The sequence below is a fragment of the Heterodontus francisci genome, chromosome 34 (assembly GCF_036365525.1).
Source record: "Heterodontus francisci isolate sHetFra1 chromosome 34, sHetFra1.hap1, whole genome shotgun sequence".
Classification (NCBI taxonomy): domain Eukaryota; kingdom Metazoa; phylum Chordata; class Chondrichthyes; order Heterodontiformes; family Heterodontidae; genus Heterodontus; species Heterodontus francisci.
Window position 1 is genome coordinate 651,364 of NC_090404.1, and position 16,549 is coordinate 667,912.

Consider the following 16,549-nt stretch of genomic DNA (forward strand, 5'->3'; position numbering starts at 1 on the left):
TACTGATGGGTGTTTACACTGCAGTCTATATCCCTATTACAGTGTGTACTGATGCGCGTTTACGCTGCAGTCTATATCCCTATTACAGTGCGCACTGATGCGTGTTTACGCTGCAGTCTATATCCCTATCACAGTGCGTACTGATGGGCTGGTGATGATTCGTGTCTTGGAATGCAGTTTTCTTTATAAGAGTGAACAAATTCAAGCTGAGCTTTTGAAGTTTATCAGAACGTGATCTGAGCCATATTTACCCAGATAGGTTGTAGGCTTGCTGCTGCCTGGGTTCCGTACCTGATTGGGGTTGTTTTTGTACATAAAGGTGATGCAGTTAAACACTGTAACATTTTCTTCAAGGTCCTCCTTAAGGGGAAGTGAGCGGACTAGTACTGGAAATACCTTTCAACACAAAGCAAGAGAGGTTAGTTAATCCTTGTGGCCTGACAAACCTCCTGACTTCCTGTTCTGAAGCTTTCTGACTGACAGAGAGCGAGCACAGGATTGGTTCTTGGGGAAGTCACTGCACTCTTGGCCAATCCTGAAAAGTGAACTGCAACAATCAAGTGAAAAATTAGCAAATGTTGAGGGCCTGCTGCTATTCAAGCATCCAATAGCATGGGTAGGAAAAGTGAACTGCGCAACCTTTTCTGCATTTTCTCACATGCTGGGAATCTGGTGGGACTCAGTTAACAGAAGTGACTGCAATAGATGGAGAATGTTGGCATGCTGAGAATTGTTGACTTACTGATATTCTCCCCTAACCTGTATTCTCCTGAAGCTATCGCCTTGGGTCGGGGTACAATTCCTCCGGCACCTCATCCACGTGGTCATCCAACATCAGCCAGGTACAAGGTGAAAGCTAGGGTCGGGCACGGGGCTAGCGGTGGCGGGGGGGGGGGGGGAGGTGCGTGGGGGCAGGACTGTTCAATCGGGAAGGGCACCATAGTGGTCCTCCCTACTCCGGTACATGTGCACTGGGTCGGCAGTCAAATTGAGGAAGCGCAGCTCATGTATGCCAAACAGAGCCTTCCCCACAAGGGATCACCATAAGGCAGGGAACCCGGGTGCGTGCTATTCGATATCTGGGCCACAACTGACTGGGTGTACTGAGGAAGTGCGCAAGTACCTGTTCCACGGGGACGCCTGCAAGATTCGTCATCATCATGCGGGACACAGCCCCACACACGTTGTCCACAACTCGGCGATTTTGTTCTCGGGCTATGATGGATGACAGAATGTTCAGCAGAGACGGGTAGTGTCTGAAGACAAGTATTAAGGGACTAACTGTAGAGCCAAACTGGGGATTACCTTCCTCCCCACCCCCGTCAAAACAGCAATAATGTTTCCCGTATTATCCAGGCCCCACCTTTCAGATGGAATGGCAAGGAAGCCTGGAAAATGGCTCCTGTTTGGACATGGACAGAGGGATGGCCTGGCACCCAGGCTACCGACCAGACAGAGACAGAGAGACACAGAAACGGATCAACAGAGGGAGAGACAGAGAGAGGGAAACAAGAGGGAGAGACAGTGAGACACAGAGAGACAGAGACACAGGGAGACAGTGACAGAGAGACAGAGATAAAAACAGGAAATGCTGGAACCACTCAGCAGGTCTGGCAGCATCTGTGAAAAGAGAAGCAGAGTTAACGTTTCGGGTCAGTGACCCTTCCTCGGAACTGACAAATATTAGAAAAGTCACAGGTTATAAGCAAGTGAGGTGGGGGTGGGGCAAGAGATAACAAAGGAGGTCTAGATTGGACCAGGCCACATAGCTGACCAAAAGGTCACGGAGCAAAGGCAAACAATATGTTAATGGTGTGTTGAAAGACAAAGCATTAGTACAGATTAGGTGTTAATACACTGAATATTGAACAGCAGCAAGTGCAAACCTGAAAAAAAACAGTGGGTAAGCAAACTGAACAAACTAAGATGAAATGAAATAAATGCAAAAAAAACAATGTAAAAACGAATGTAAAAACAAGGAAGAAAAAATAACTAAAAATGAAAGTAAAATGGGGGGGCTGTCATGCTCTGAAATTATTGAACTCAATGTTCAGTCTGGCAGGCTGTAGCGTGCCTAATCGGTAGATGAGATGCTGTTCCTCGAGCTTGCGTTGATGTTCACTGGAACACTGCAGCAATCCCAGGACAGAGATGTGAGCATGAGAGCAGGGGGGAGTGTTGAAATGGCAAGCAACCGGAAGCTCAGGGTCCTGCTTGCGGACTGAGCGGAGATGTTTCGCAAAGCAGTCACCCAGTCTGCGCTTGGTCTCCCCAATGTAGAGGAGACCACACTGTGAGCAGCGAATACAGTATACTACATTGAAAGAAGTACAAGTAAATCGCTGCTTCACCTGAAAGGAGTGTTTGGGGCCTGGGATAGTGAGGAGAGGGGAGGTAAATGGGCAGGTATTACACCTCCTGCGATTGCAGTGGAAGGTGCCATGGGACGGGGACGAGGTGGTGGGGATAATGGAGGAGTGGACCAGGGTGTCGCAGAGGGAACGATCTCTTCGGAATGCTGACAGGGGAAGGGAGGGGAAGATGCGACTGGTAGTGGCATCACGCTGGAGGTGGCGGAAATGGCGGAGGATGATCCTTTGGATATGGAGGCTGATGGGGTGAAAAGTGAGGACAAGGGGAACCCTGTCACGGTTCTGGGAGGGAGGGGAAGGGGTGAGGGTAGAGGTGCGGGGAATGGGCCGGACACGGTTGAGGGCCCTGTCAACCACAGCGGGGGGAAATCCTCGGTTGAGGAAAAAGGTCATATCAGAAGCACCGTCATGGAAGGTAGCATCATCAGAGCAGATGCGTCGGAGACGGAGAAACTGGGAGAATGGAATGGAGTCCTTACAGGAGAGACAGAGAGGCAGAGAGAGAGAGAGGCAGAGAGAGAGAGAGAGAGGCAGAGAGAGAGAGAGAGAGGCAGAGAGAGAGAGAGAGAGAGAGAGAGAGAGAGGCAGAGAGAGAGAGAGAGAGAGGCAGAGAGAGAGAGAGAGAGAGGCAGAGAGAGAGAGGCAGAGAGAGAGAGAGAGGCAGAGAGAGAGAGACAGACAGACAGAAGGTGCACATGCAGTCTCCTCTTTAGGCTCAGACAGCAGAATGACAAACATCTTCCAGCAAACTTTGGCTCATGCAATCTGACAGCACAGGAGGAGGCCATTCAGTGCATTGTGCTTTGGCCTGCTCTTTGAAAGTGCTAACCAATTGGTCCCACACACCCCTGCTCTTTCCTTATAGCCCTACAATTTTTGCCAGGGCACTTCAGAGGCAATTGAAGAGTCAACTGTATCAGCAGTGTGTGGGGGACCTCTGTCAGGTATCGGCCCATTTCAGATAAGGATAGCAGGCATCCCTCCCATAAAACGGGCTCTGGTAAATCAGATGGATTTAAAAAAAAACGACAATCTGACACCTTCACGGGCACCTTTACTGATCCCAGATTCTAAATATCCTCTTTATTACCTCTTGCTTGTTTCTCCCACTGCCCAGGCAAAAGCAGCTTACCGGCACAGGCAAAGCACCAAATCCTGAGACCATCTGCTCTGTGCCACTCTGCTCTAAATAGAAGGTTAATTTCTACTCAGCCCCAGTGAAAAAGGACGAGGGTTTTTGTGCTGAGTCCAGGATACTCAAAAATAGCTTCTTTCCCTTGCTCAGCGAGTACTCCGATGCCGAAGACAGAATTGCTGCGCACCTCATCGTCTGTATCGCGTGCTCCAGCCTGCAGCATGGGCAGCAGCCGGGGCACAAACTGCACCGTCGCTGGCCCCATTGCCTGAATTGTCTCAGCGATCGACCCAATGGCGAAGGATTTCTCAGCCACCGTGCAGCTTGGCTTCTGAAACGCACAAAGAAACACAACAAGCGCATCGCGAATGTCACTCTCAAAACATTGACTGTTGTGTCACCCACACAGTGACGACCATGAGCTTTCTCTCCAAATTCTATTCACACAGAGCTCTCGTGGCATCAGTGATACATCACAGAAGGTGGCTACTCAGCCCATTGTGCCTGTGCTGGCTCTCTGAAAGAGCTTTCCAAGTGGTCACTCTCCCCTGCCCTTCCCCCACACCTGGATACCCTTGTAAATTTTCCCCTTCAACTATACAGCCAATTCCCCTATTACTATTGGATCTGCTTCCTTTCAGGGAGCGTGTTCCAAAGCATAACAGCTCACGGCTCTGGGTGTCTGTAAGGAAAGGGTTTGTTCATGTGATTGATTTCCCTTCACAGTGTAGTAACAGTAACCCATTAAGAAGGACATACATGTCAATTTAGGTACAACGACCAGTGAACTATTGAAGGAAGACTGACCTAAAAGGAGTGGATGAGTGTTTTGAGACTGCTGTGGAATGGTAGTGAGCAACAACTTGCATTTACACAACGTCTTTAAAGTAGTAAACATTGAGAAACTTTATTAAACAAAATGTGGCGCAGGGCCACAGAAGGAGATATTAGGACAGCTAACCAAAAGTTTGGACAAAGAGTTAAAAGGAACATCTTAAAGGAGGAGAGAAGCGGAGAGGTTTAGTGAAGGAATTCCATAGTTTAGGGCCTAGAAAGCTGAAGGCATCAATGGTCGGGGATGTGCAAGAGGCCAGAAAGATGAGTTGTGGGGCTAAAGGAGGTTACTGAGATAGGGAGGGGTTAGGGCCATGCAGGGATTTTAAAACAAAAATGAAGATTTTAAAATTGAGGCGCTGCTGGGCTGAGCTGATTTGAAGCATCACTGAATTGATTTCAGAATTCTTGTTCTCATCTCGTTTCTTCCTACTTGGCAACCTTTGCATACCAGCATGTGCCCTCCCTTCTCCCAAATCTGCTTTTCTTGGTATGCCCTATGTTTGGCCCCCGGAACACTCTTTGAATCCTCCACTTTGTTCCCTCCCCTCCCCCCTCTTAAATTAAAACCTACCTCCTTTGATCTGGCCTGTTCCCGTTGAGCCTTCTGCCACTGCTTCCTGATGTCCAACTATTCTGAACGTCGGCAATTCAGCCTCTCTAAGCCTATCCCGCTACTTAAGTAGATCATGGCTGATGGCTTGCCTCCTCTGTCGGATAGCACTCTACATTGCAAGCTTTTCTGCTGAAATTGGCCACAGGTTTTCTTTACCCTTGCCAAGTGGTTACCATGCCAACAGTTGCGGAGACTGGGACAGGAGGGGGCATGAACAAAGGGATTGAGCACTGACTGGTCAGATAGTCGTTCCATTGTCCTGCCCCTCCTGTATGCGCTGTGCATGACATTGTGAAATTCTAACTACCGTATTCAAATGTTTCTCAGCACATTTGTATTGAACTGTGTGCATGTTTAGGGTTTATTTGTTTGTATAAAAAGTATACAATACGCTATGTCTGTAAATAATTACTGCCCAATGTTAATTCTCAGCTACCAAGAAAAGCCTCAATTAAGTCACATAAACTCAGCAAAATGGAGTTTGGCTTTTTCCAGTGACTACAAGTCACTATATACTTTGAACAAACTCCTGAATAATAGGGTTGGATGAAAAAGGGTGGAAGGAGGCTAGTGTGGAGCATAATCACCAACACAGACCAGCAGGGCCGAATGGCCTGTTTCTGTGCTGTAGATTCAATAAATCTATGGAATCATCTTGATTCCTCATGTTTGTACCAAGGACAACAAATTTCATATGATTGGGACATCCAAACTTTGCATTCAAGTCTGACAAGTGGAAGTATCAATGGGCCAGAAATTGCCGCAATGGTGGGTTTGGCAGTGAGCTGCGGTAATTGGACCTTTTATGCTGACATCCTACACCGTAAATTGTCAGCACTTCAATCCAATAATGTCACACCTGGGACCAGAATTATGAAAAAACTCTTCTCTGAACAATTCACTACCTGCTGGAGTGAGAGGCACAGCTTACTGGATCACCCTTTGTTGACCCTCCAAGGTTGAGCGCTGCATCAGGGTCATAACTGCCAGCCCTAAAGGACTGCAGCAGGAATAGTTCCTAAGAGGATTACAAATCTGGCACTTTTGCCATTCAATTCAATGGGGGGGGGGGCAGTGGCAGGAAGAGAGCCTTGCGGCAAAAAGGGACTCATCAGGTTTAGCAATGTTAACGATGGAGCAGTTCAAAGCAGCCAGCAATTGGAGGAGGATCAGAAGTCATGCCACCTCTCTCCTACTTTGTAAAGTTTGGGATCTCTTTTTTCTTTTAAAAAAGTTAGTAATGGCGAATGCTGTTAATACCTCATCTTTATGGCCCCCATTTCCCAGCAATTTCAATTTTTTAATTTTCTGATCTGTACCATGCTCAGAGCCTGTACTGAACTTTGACATTTCAAATCTCCCGCTGGTATCTGCCATCATCACATGGCAGATGTCTAAAGTTCACGGGGTGGGGCTGTAGGATTTTTTTGGCTTCTAGGCTGCTTGGGTTTTGCACTTACTCCGCCGTTCTATTTGTTGCCCTGATATCAAAATTGCTCTTAAATTGTCATGCATTGGTATCCCCAATTGTTGGCAGTTGAGAGGTGATGTTACGCTCAGTATTAAGTTTCCAGCAGCACTGGATTACTTTCTTGCTCTTTGTTCATGGAATGAGGTCTCAGCTCAATGCCGCAAGATACCCGAAACCCGACAGCAGTTACACGCTGAAGCCACACGTACCGTTTTACACAGCAACAGGGGAAGGAATCCAGCAAAGTATGGGGCAAAAATATGCCCTCCCACAGCAGCTGCCAGAAGGGGAATACCCTCGCCTGCGTACTCCAGCAGCATGGAGTCATATTCCGCCTGCCAAGAAAGGAAAAGACAAAAATAAAAGTAATATACTGCAGATGCTGGAAATCTGAAATAAAAACAAGAAATGCTGGAAATACTCAGCAGGTCTGGCAGCATCTGTGAAAAGAGAAGCAGAGTTAACGTTTCGGGTCAGTGACCCTTCTTCAGAACTGACAAACATTAAAAATGTCACAGGTTATAAGCAAGTGAGGTGGGGGTGGGGCAAGAGATAACAAAGGAGAAGGTGTAGATTGGACCAGGCCACATAGCTGACCAAAAGGTCACGGAGCAAAGGCAAACAATATGTTAATGGTGTGTTGAAAGACAAAGCATTAGTACAGAAAAGGTGTTAACGGACTGAATATTGAACAGCAGCAAGGACAAACATGAAAAAAAAGTGGGTAAGCAAACTGAACAAACTAATATGAAATGAAATGAATGCAAAAAAAGGTTGTAAAAAATGTAAAAAGAAATAACAACTAAAAATCAAAGTAAAATGGGGGGCTGTCATGCTCTGAAATTATTGAACTCAATGTTCAGTCCGGCAGGATGTCGTGTGCCTAATCGGTAGATGAGATGCTGTTCCTTGAGCTTGCGTTGATGTTCACTGGAACACTGCAGCAATCCCAGGACAGAGATGTGAGCATGAGAGCAGGGGGGAGTGTTGAAATGGCAAGCAACCGGAAGCTCAGGGTCCTGCTGGCGGACGGATCGGCGGTGTTCCGCAAAGCGGTCACCCAGTCTGCGTTTGGTCTCCCCAATGTAGCGGACACCACATTGTGAGCAGTGAATACAGTATACTACATTGAAAGTACAACAAATAAATCGCTGCTTCACTTGAAAGGAGTGTTTGGGGCCTGGGATAGTGAGGAGAGAGGAGGAGGAGAAAGGAAAAGACAAGTCAGGTACAGACAAACCGATAGACAGGAGTATGGTTATATGTACTGACACTGCAATTCCCTGCAGAATGGAGACAGTCTACAAATTTCTCCTTCAATTATGCCTGGAGACTGCACTGCTGGAAGTGGCTGGGATCTATTTTACACACATAGTTCATATGCAACTATCTTCCACATGCTGCATTTTGCTGGAGAAATCACTCTGCTTTTACCATGAGACACTGCTACAGTTGTGTTTCAGCCAAGCTCAGTTGGTAGCATCCTTAGCTCTGAGAGATAAGGTCACTCCAGAGACTTGAGCACAAAACAAAAGTCAAAAAAAGCTGGCACTCCAGTATAGTAGAGGGACTGCTGCACTGTTGGAGTTGAGATATTAAACCAAGGCCCTGTCTGCCCTCTCAGGTGATATAAAAGATCTTATGGTCACCTTTTTGAAGAGAGCAGGGGGATTTATTGCCAATGCCCTAGCCAATATTTATCCCTCAATCAACATCACAAAATATACGACCATCTGGTCATTATCACATTGCTATTCATGAGCGCTTGCTGTATTCAAAAGTGCTTCACTATCTGCAAAGTGCTTTGGAGCATTCTGATATGTGAAAGGCACTATATAAATGTAAGTCTTTCTTTCGGTCTTGAGTTCTTTTTTGCTGTAGTTTATAGAGACTCGTTAAATAGACTCTGTAGACTGTTTGCTGTAGTGTGCTGTTTAAATAGACTCTGTTTGCTAAATAAATACATTTAGGTTGTGGTAAAATATACTGGTTGCTGCAAGCCCTATCAGAAGCCCAACCTTCAATTCATTGGTTGACACAGGACAACCCACTGGCTGACACACTTTCTGATGAAGGGTCACTGACCTAAAATGTTAACTCTGTTTCTCTCTTCACAGATGCTGCCAGATCTGCTGAGTATTTCTAGCATTTTCTGTTTTTATCACTGATTGACACACTGGTATCGATAGGCACTCTGCAGAGGTACAGCAGATCTAAGCAAAAGAATTTTGTTTTAAACACCCCCCTCTTTCCATAACTCACTTCATAATATACCAGAACTCAAGATACACATCTTTGACAACACCTAGTGTGATACCAAAAGACAACATTTAACTCTGCATTCGAGTCAGAAGGTTGTGGATTTAAGCCTATAACCTAAGCCAAAGGTTGGCAACCTGTGGCTCCGGAGTGGGAATGTGGCTCTTTAACATCTCATTTGCAGCTCCCAACCTTTTCCAGTTGGATCGCATTAACATGGAAAAAAACCTAAAAATAATTATGTCAAGAAAAGGAAGTACTATGTTTTTTTTTTATTGTGGGGACAAAAGGCATTATGCTGCACTTTACAGTTTTAAATTATGTTAACGAAAAACATCATTGTGCTCTAAATAAATCTGTTTGAGTGATATAGCTATACCATGGTTATCGATAATGCCTTTGGTTCGAAGAACAAGTTTTATGGTTGCAACCATTAATTTTCTAATAGCTGAGACAACAAATTGTTTTGAATGTGCTGTTAGAAGCGTTTTTTTTTAAATCACGAGATTCAATAGCCGAAAAAAATTGCCTTAATTCTACGCGTTATAAGTTATTATTGCCAAAATTACAGTGAAAAGAAAAATCAAAAAACGTGATAATTCAGAGTTAGATCAATTTTAATTTAGATTTTTTTCTATTGATACATAAATTCAATACATGTATTTTATTATCTATGCAAATTATATATTTAACCAGAGACACTTGACAATTTGCCAAGTACTTAGGTGAGAAATGCTGAATTTTCATCTTGCGGCTCCCAATAGTTTTTACTTTAGGCATTTTTTTTTTTTTTAAAAAGAGGCTCTTCAGGTAAAAAGGTTGCCGACCCAGGACTTCGGTTGACGCTTCCAGTATGGATGAGAGTTTCAGTAGTGGATGAACTGAGGAAGGAGTAGAGATGGGCCATGTTACTGAGGTAGAAGTAAACAGTCTTGGTGAAGAGGAGGAGATGGGGTCGGTGGCTCAGCAAGATCAAACACGATGCCAAGGTTGTGAATGGTCTGGTTCAGCCTCAGACAGTGATCAAGGAGAGGGACGAGTTATTAGCGAGGAAACAGAGTATGTGACGAAGGACAATGGCTTCGGTCTTCCCAACATTTAGTAGGAGGAAATTGCACCTCATCCAGTACTGGATGTCAGGGAAAGTCTGACAACACAAAGACAGTGGAGAGGGCAGAGTAAGTGGTAGTGAGGTAAAGATTAATGTCGTCAGCATACATGTGAAACACGATAGTGTGTCCTTGGACTGTGGAGATGGGGGCGATAGTTTACAAAGACAGAGGGATCAAAGGTGGATATTTTTTGTGAGGGGATGATGACGGCAGATGGGTGTTGGTGGAGAGGTGGGGGGGGAGGCACAATACTCAAGGGGATGGAGCCATTTATAATATCAGCTATGGTGAGGGAGGATCCTTGGATTGGTGTCCAAACGAAAGGAATGGGCAGGCCAGAGATCACTGAACAGATGGTCTCCATCTTACTATTCAAGGTGAGTGTGGAAGGGGCAGGGGAGAGGGTTTAGGAAGATGGCTGGTAGGGGAGCAAACATAACTGCTTCGTTAACAGGTCTGAGCTAAAAGTCAGAACTGGACCACTGCCACCACCATTAACCTTGCAATCCTTCTAGTTTGAAAAATGCAAAATGCACTTGTCTGAACAGGGAGCAGACATTCTCTAGACTCCCTTCCCCAACACCACCTCCCTCTATAGGCAGATCCTTTTGTTTGTGTAGACTTGTGCTGTAACAGGTTAAACCTGCTCTAAAGCAAATCTCAAATACCTGCCTGCCTGTTGAAACACAACGGAAGCTATGCAAAGCATCCAACAGCTCTCTGCACCAGCCAACTGCAGACTGGCTCTGAATGGTGACTAGCCCAACGACAACAGCACTGTCCTTAACTCTTCAAAATACTCGACGAGGGACGGCAGAAAGCAACTCGCTCAAGAACAACCTGGCTTCTGCTCCTGCTGCCCAGTTTCTTTTTTACATGGACCTGCACTTGGTTTTTCGTTTAGACAAGTAAAGTTTTACCTCGCATAAAAATTATTTCTTTGTGCAGTATGGGGCTGGTAGAGAGGACACTATGCCTTGGAGCAGTAAGGATCACCAGCAATCTCGCTTGCTCAAAGGGGTCTGTCTTCACACAGACGGTCAGTGGACAGACCATTATTCTTCTCCTGTTTACAGACGTCTGTGTCACAGGTACAGCATCAAAACTAACCACTCTCTCATCCTCTTTAATGTCTTTTGTGCATCTGGGCAGCAGATAGGCAAAATCCAGTGCCCTTCCATTTTGTGAAGAGACTCAGGAGAAGCTGGGATTATTCCCCCTTCAGCCAAGATGATAAAAGGGAGATTTAATGGAGATACTCAAAATAATGAAGCAGTTTTGACAGAGTAAATAAGGAGAAACTGTTCCCAGTGGCAGGAGGGTTGATAACCAAACAGGTCACAAATTTAAGATTATTGGCAAAAGAACCAGAAGGGAGATGAGGATAATTTTTATTTCCAAGTGACTCTGACACCATCAGAGTGCTCCAAGCTGCGCACATGCACAACTACATCTTGCCAGGACTAAGTGGCACATGCACGAGGGACGTCATCGTGCAGCGCTAAATCATAGTGTATCTGTGCCTGGCCCATCTCCGCACATGCATGATAAAGCATCATCGGGTATCCAGCACCCCCAACTTGGCTGGAGGAAGCGGCTGAATGGGAGACTTTGAGGCTGGAGCTCTCCCCCCTACCCCCCCGCCCCCCCACAGCAACTCGCTCCAGACCTCAACGCTTCCTCCCCTCAGCCGCTCGGCTCCAGACCTCGCTGCTCCCCCCCCACTCGCCGGGCCAATTGTTCCTCGTTTTGCACCACCCTGCTCTCCAGCCGCTAGCTTTAGGTTGTGTTGCTTCCCTCCTCTCGGCCACTTGCTCCTACGTCGCCCCTTGAAGCCCACCTTGCTTCTGCGGGCGGCACACGGAGAACGATCAAACGTGGGAGCGAGTGGCCAACAGGAGGGACGCGGCGCCGCCTATAACTAGCGGCTGGGGCGGCGGGGAGGGGGGGGTGGTTTGCGGGGACCGAGTGAGTGACTGACCACAGAGCAGGGTGGCCAGAGAGGGGAACAATTGGCCAGGAAAGTTGGGGGGGGCAGGAAGCAGCAAGGCCTGGAGTGAGGGGCTGGTCAGGGCGGGGGGAGGGGGGGGGGGGAGTAGCCGGTAAGGAGGAGGGGGAGAAAGTGAGTTGCCGAGGGGGTAGAGCGGTCAGTGGGGCTGGAGCTAGTAGCTGTGTTCAGGTGAAATCAGTCCTGATTAGTCATATAAACGAATCACAATAACGAATTGGGAGCACATTTTATACTCTTTTCCATCGATTGGGGTGCCAATTCACTATCTTCCAATGGAAGTTCAATCATAAAATTCCTTTTGTATTTAATAGGATTACTGGAATATTAAATTGATCTGAGGATTACAGTTAGTATCCTATAACTACATAGCATATTACTGGGTTTCCATCCAACTTAATGTAAGGTTGGTTTGCTGGAACGATCTAGCCATAAGCATTTCCTGTGATAAATTGAGCAGTGCCATCTTTAATCCTGGCAGCTGCCTGAACATCTCAGACACTGACATTCCAGTTGAAGAGCTTGCATTTGTGCATGTGCAAGTAAGTACTGCACCACCTAGCGGTTGCATTGTCAGCAAACACAGCGAGTTGTAATCTGGAATGCACTGCCCGAGGGGGCACTGGAAGCAGATTAAAAAGGGAATCGGATAAATATTGAAAAGGATAGATTTGCTGGGCTATGAGGAAAGAGTAGGGGGGATTGCAATTAATTGGATAGCTCTTTCAAAGGCTCTTGTATTTCACCAACTCAGGACATCCCAAAGCCCTTTACAGCCAAAGAAGTACTTTTGAAGTGTAGACACTGTTGTAATGCAGCCAGTTTTCACAGAGCAAGATCCCACAAACAACAATAATGTAATGACCAGATCATCTGTTTAAGTGACGTTGGTTGAGGGATAAATATTGTCCAGGTCATCAGGGTGAACTCCCCTCCTCTTTTTCAAAATAGTGGCCATAGGATCTTTTACCTGCCACCTCAGAGGGAAGGAGGGGCTTTAGTTTAATACCTCATCTGGCAGTGCAACACTCCCTCAGTATTGCACGAGAATGTCAGCCTTGATTTTGTGCTCAAGCCTCTATGTGGGACTTAAATCTGCAACCTTTGCAGAGATGTGCATGCACCTGTTTTAGATCGATGTAAATGTTTTGCATGACAGTCAAAGTTACAGTGACACCACAGAGCTAACACTATTCCTGTAAACTGAAGAGCTAGGCACTTAGGTGATAGAAATCACTTTTGTTAGTCTGGGCTGGCTGTGAATCAGGTTGTGAGCCTGAAGGGCTGGCAGTTTCTAATGACACTAAAATTGAAACAAAAATGTTATTCTGCTGAAACCGTGCTATACAAGAAAGGGCTGGAGTGCCTGGGAGTATCTATCTTCTATACGTTTGATCAGCATTTTCTCCCAGATAACACATCAAGAGGGCAAACAACTATCTTGACCATGTGACAACAGGCCAGGTAACCCTTCCTCCTGTGCCTCACCCAGCACCACCACACACAACACCAGCTCCCCCGCCCCAAGCCCGCAGTAACATGTCCAAGTTCAAAGTGCTCTGAGTGATTGTATCCTGTCAGGTGTAGAAACCAGGAAAGAGTAGGCTATCTCTTTGTTCAGGGGCTTTCCATACAGTAAAACAAGAGGAGGAGAAACGTGAACAAATACAGAGATTATTTGTACTTTATCAGCTGATGTTGGAGCAGAACAGTACTGCTGCATCAACAAGAGTGTCTGTACTTTACAGGAATTTTTATCTCTGTGAGGGCAATGGCAAGAAAATGAGGAAAGCTGGTAGTTGCCTGGGTTATTTAATGAGATTATGTACAGAGATCAAGAGCAAGAAAGAGAGCAATAGCATATAAGAGAGACAGACAAGGTGCAGAGAGTGAGCGAGAGCATACGAGAAAGACCATGTGCAGAGAGCAAGATGAGAAACAACATACATGACAGGGGGTGGGCGGGGGGACAATGTGCGGAGAGAGAGAAATAGCGCAGAGGGAGACCATATGCAAAGAGAGAGAGAAGCAGTATGAGAATCACATGCAGATAGCGAGAGACAGAAATTGCATACGAGAGGAAGAAATCATGTGCAGAGAAAAAGAGAGCGAGAGAGAGAGAAATAGGAGGATCAGAAAGAGAGACTATGCAGGGAGCAAGAGAGCACAAGGATATTGGAATTTCTGCTTTTAATCTGGCTGCATTTAATTTTGGATTTTTATACAAGGAGTTGAAAATTGTATCAAGCCCCAAAATGCCATCCGTCATACTGTGAAGAAGTTATATACACTTTAGCTTGTTAGGCAAAGGTATTATGAGTTACGGAACCAAGATGGGTAGATAGAATTAAGATACAGATCATCCCTGTCCTCATTGAAAGGCAGAACAGGCTTGAGGGGCTGAATGGCCTCCTCCTGTTCCTATGACTGAATGGGCAGAACAGTCTTGAGGGGTGAATATTTAAACTGCATTAGAAATTGCACAAGATGGATTTGTACATGAATCAATACATGGAATAAAGGCGGGGGTGGGGGGGGGGCTTAAAACAGAAAACTGGCCAGCGGCCAGTGCAAACAGCACAGAGGGTAAAGGTGGCCATGATACAATGTCTTTGCCAGTTATCTAACACCTAAGGGATATTTTCTGTGCCCTTCCTAGGCTACCTCTTCATCTGCTGGTTTGCAGACCTGGAGCTGGCAAACAGCCAGGAGGTGATCTCACTACGATTTGCTGCCTTTCTCAACGAGACTTACAATGCTGTCACCTTCCTAATCCCGGCTCTGATTGCTGTGGAGACACACTTCACCACCAGACGCCAGCGAATGTCAGCCTCAGGCAAGTGCCTGATCTTTGCACAGCCAGTTCCTGTCAGCCACCCACTGCCACTAGTGAACGGGATCTACGCACTGTTCTGCTGGACCATTGCTGCCTCTTATGGAGCCCGCTACTATCCTGATGATATCCGTTTTGCCCACCAATGCTCAGGAAGCCACCCCTTTGACCGCCTCCACTGTCTGCGCGGCTTCCACCTACCGGACCCCTGTCTTACGCTTGTCGAGTTACTGGTTGTGACCAGCTACGTCTTCTACCAAAGCATGTGCATGGGCAGCTCTGAGGTGCAGTGCCAGATTTCCATAATGAAGCTGATCGCACCTTCAGGATCACCACTATCGGAAGATGTATCAGATCTTCCTCTAAACAGCAGCCACCTATGGACAACGCAGTCAACTTGCACTCCGGCCACACAGCCAGGCTCCCTCCTTACCGGGCTAGTTGCCACACTAATGCTGTACCCAGGTCTCCCATACCTTGGACTGACCTCTCCTTTAATTAGCTGCTTTGAGCAGCTTTGCTGTAGCTTCTTCGCACGACTTTCTAAATGCTCAAAACATGGTGTGGAACCCACGCAGTCTGACTCACAAAGACTCATCCACATGCTACTGAACATCAGTGAAAGAAAAGGCTGCAAACTGTTGGGGAACACAGGCAGACAAGATGAGGAGATTGCCCTTTCTATTTCATGCAATGGCAATTAATTGGGAGCAAAAAAAAAATCCCGGGCCAGCCTTCTTCACTATGGACAACTGTTCCCGATTGCTGGTGTCAACAGCAGACAGCAATTGCTCCTATAAGTTACCATCTCACCTGCACAACAAACAGGATTCAACTGGCACTGCCTTAGTCAGGTACATCTCAACCAAACCGGACATGACAGGGCTGGTGCTCCTTAAAATCTTCACCAACTGGGACTTTGTGACAATGATAAATGCCCTTGCAGACTGATACAAAACACCATCATGGTCAATCGACAGCACCTTTAGCGTAGTAAAATGGCCCAAGGGGAATTATAAGACAAAATCTGAATTTAGCCACATAAGGCGATATTAGGACAGGCGACCAAAAGCTTGGTGAAAGAGGTAGAAGTCTCTTAAAGTAGGAGAGAAGAGGTGGGTGGACATACTTAGGGGGAGAAATTCCAGAGTTCAGGGCCTTGGCTCATGGAATCCTGTCTGTTAACTAAACAATCTGGTAGCCCACTCACTTTGCATGCTTAGGTATTTTGCTGTGGCTTCTATATATGTGTGTGTGTGTTTAATCTATAAATAAATCTGACAAGGTTTCTGGCCTGCACAGTGTATTACTTTTCATCTTTTGCAAAATAGGAAGTGCTGGGCTGCCCACATAATCTCTGGTGATTGTTGATGTTATAATTTCAGAGAGTTTGCCTGCTGTCCTGGCCAACATTCCTTCTCCCAACCAATGCTAACACCATGAAGCAGTGAACCTCTGGAATACACTGCTGGCTGGTGTGGTGGGTGCTGACCCCCTGAAAATGAGGGAGGTGGTCCGGTTACTGACTGCGGCAGAGATCACATCATAAGGAAAGGTAACACCTGGTCCACATGATCTCTTGGACTGGCTTCAATTGGCCTAAGGGGGTTGCAAAGGAAGTTTACAGTGTTTTTTCCTCAACTGACCCTGGCTTTTCTCTCTGGTTGCTTTACCTCTCCCAGGAGGTTATGTGGCTACAGAGTTGGGGGGGCAGGGGGTCAGGTGTAAGGTGAGGGCTTGGGGAGGGAAGAAGTGCTATGGTGCTGTGAGGGACAGGCTTGCTGGACCAGCTGGTTTTGTCCTGCCCCTCAGTTTTATATGTTTATATGCATCCAGATATCCAGTAAATGTGCAAAGTTTCAACCAGATACAATCCAAAAGGCAAGTAGGTTTCCTATTAAAAAAAACA

At 46.3% G+C, this 16,549-nt stretch overlaps 2 protein-coding genes across 6 annotated transcripts in view; one reads left to right on the plus strand and one right to left on the minus strand.

Moving 5' to 3' along the window:
* ipo4 (importin 4) overlaps nucleotides 1–16,549 on the minus strand; it is a 172,442-nt gene that overhangs the window by 11,988 nt on the left and 143,905 nt on the right. For 3 of the 4 annotated variants that reach the window (XM_068014130.1, XM_068014131.1, XM_068014129.1), the window contains 4 exons: nucleotides 6,638–6,763; nucleotides 3,630–3,838; nucleotides 1,124–1,256; nucleotides 292–396 (listed from right to left, as the gene is read on the minus strand). In XM_068014130.1, coding sequence (XP_067870231.1) covers nucleotides 292–396; nucleotides 1,124–1,256; nucleotides 3,630–3,838; nucleotides 6,638–6,763 — 573 coding nt within the window. Of the gene's footprint in view, nucleotides 1–251; nucleotides 397–1,123; nucleotides 1,257–3,629; nucleotides 3,839–6,637; nucleotides 6,764–16,549 lie in introns of all 4 variants that reach the window. The other variant, XM_068014132.1, reaches the window with a different exon arrangement.
* LOC137348904 (uncharacterized) lies at nucleotides 587–15,893 on the plus strand. Of its 2 annotated transcripts, none has more exons than XR_010969136.1 (2): nucleotides 587–842; nucleotides 3,490–5,422. XR_010969136.1 is itself a non-coding variant. In XM_068014133.1 (2 exons), exon 2 carries the CDS (start codon nucleotides 14,631–14,633, stop codon nucleotides 15,342–15,344), a length of 714 nt encoding a protein of 237 aa, XP_067870234.1. In that variant the 5' UTR covers nucleotides 587–842; nucleotides 14,467–14,630; the 3' UTR covers nucleotides 15,345–15,893. The 2 variants fall into 2 exon arrangements, 1 of the variants encoding a protein (XP_067870234.1); XM_068014133.1 differs by lacking the exon at nucleotides 3,490–5,422 and adding an exon at nucleotides 14,467–15,893.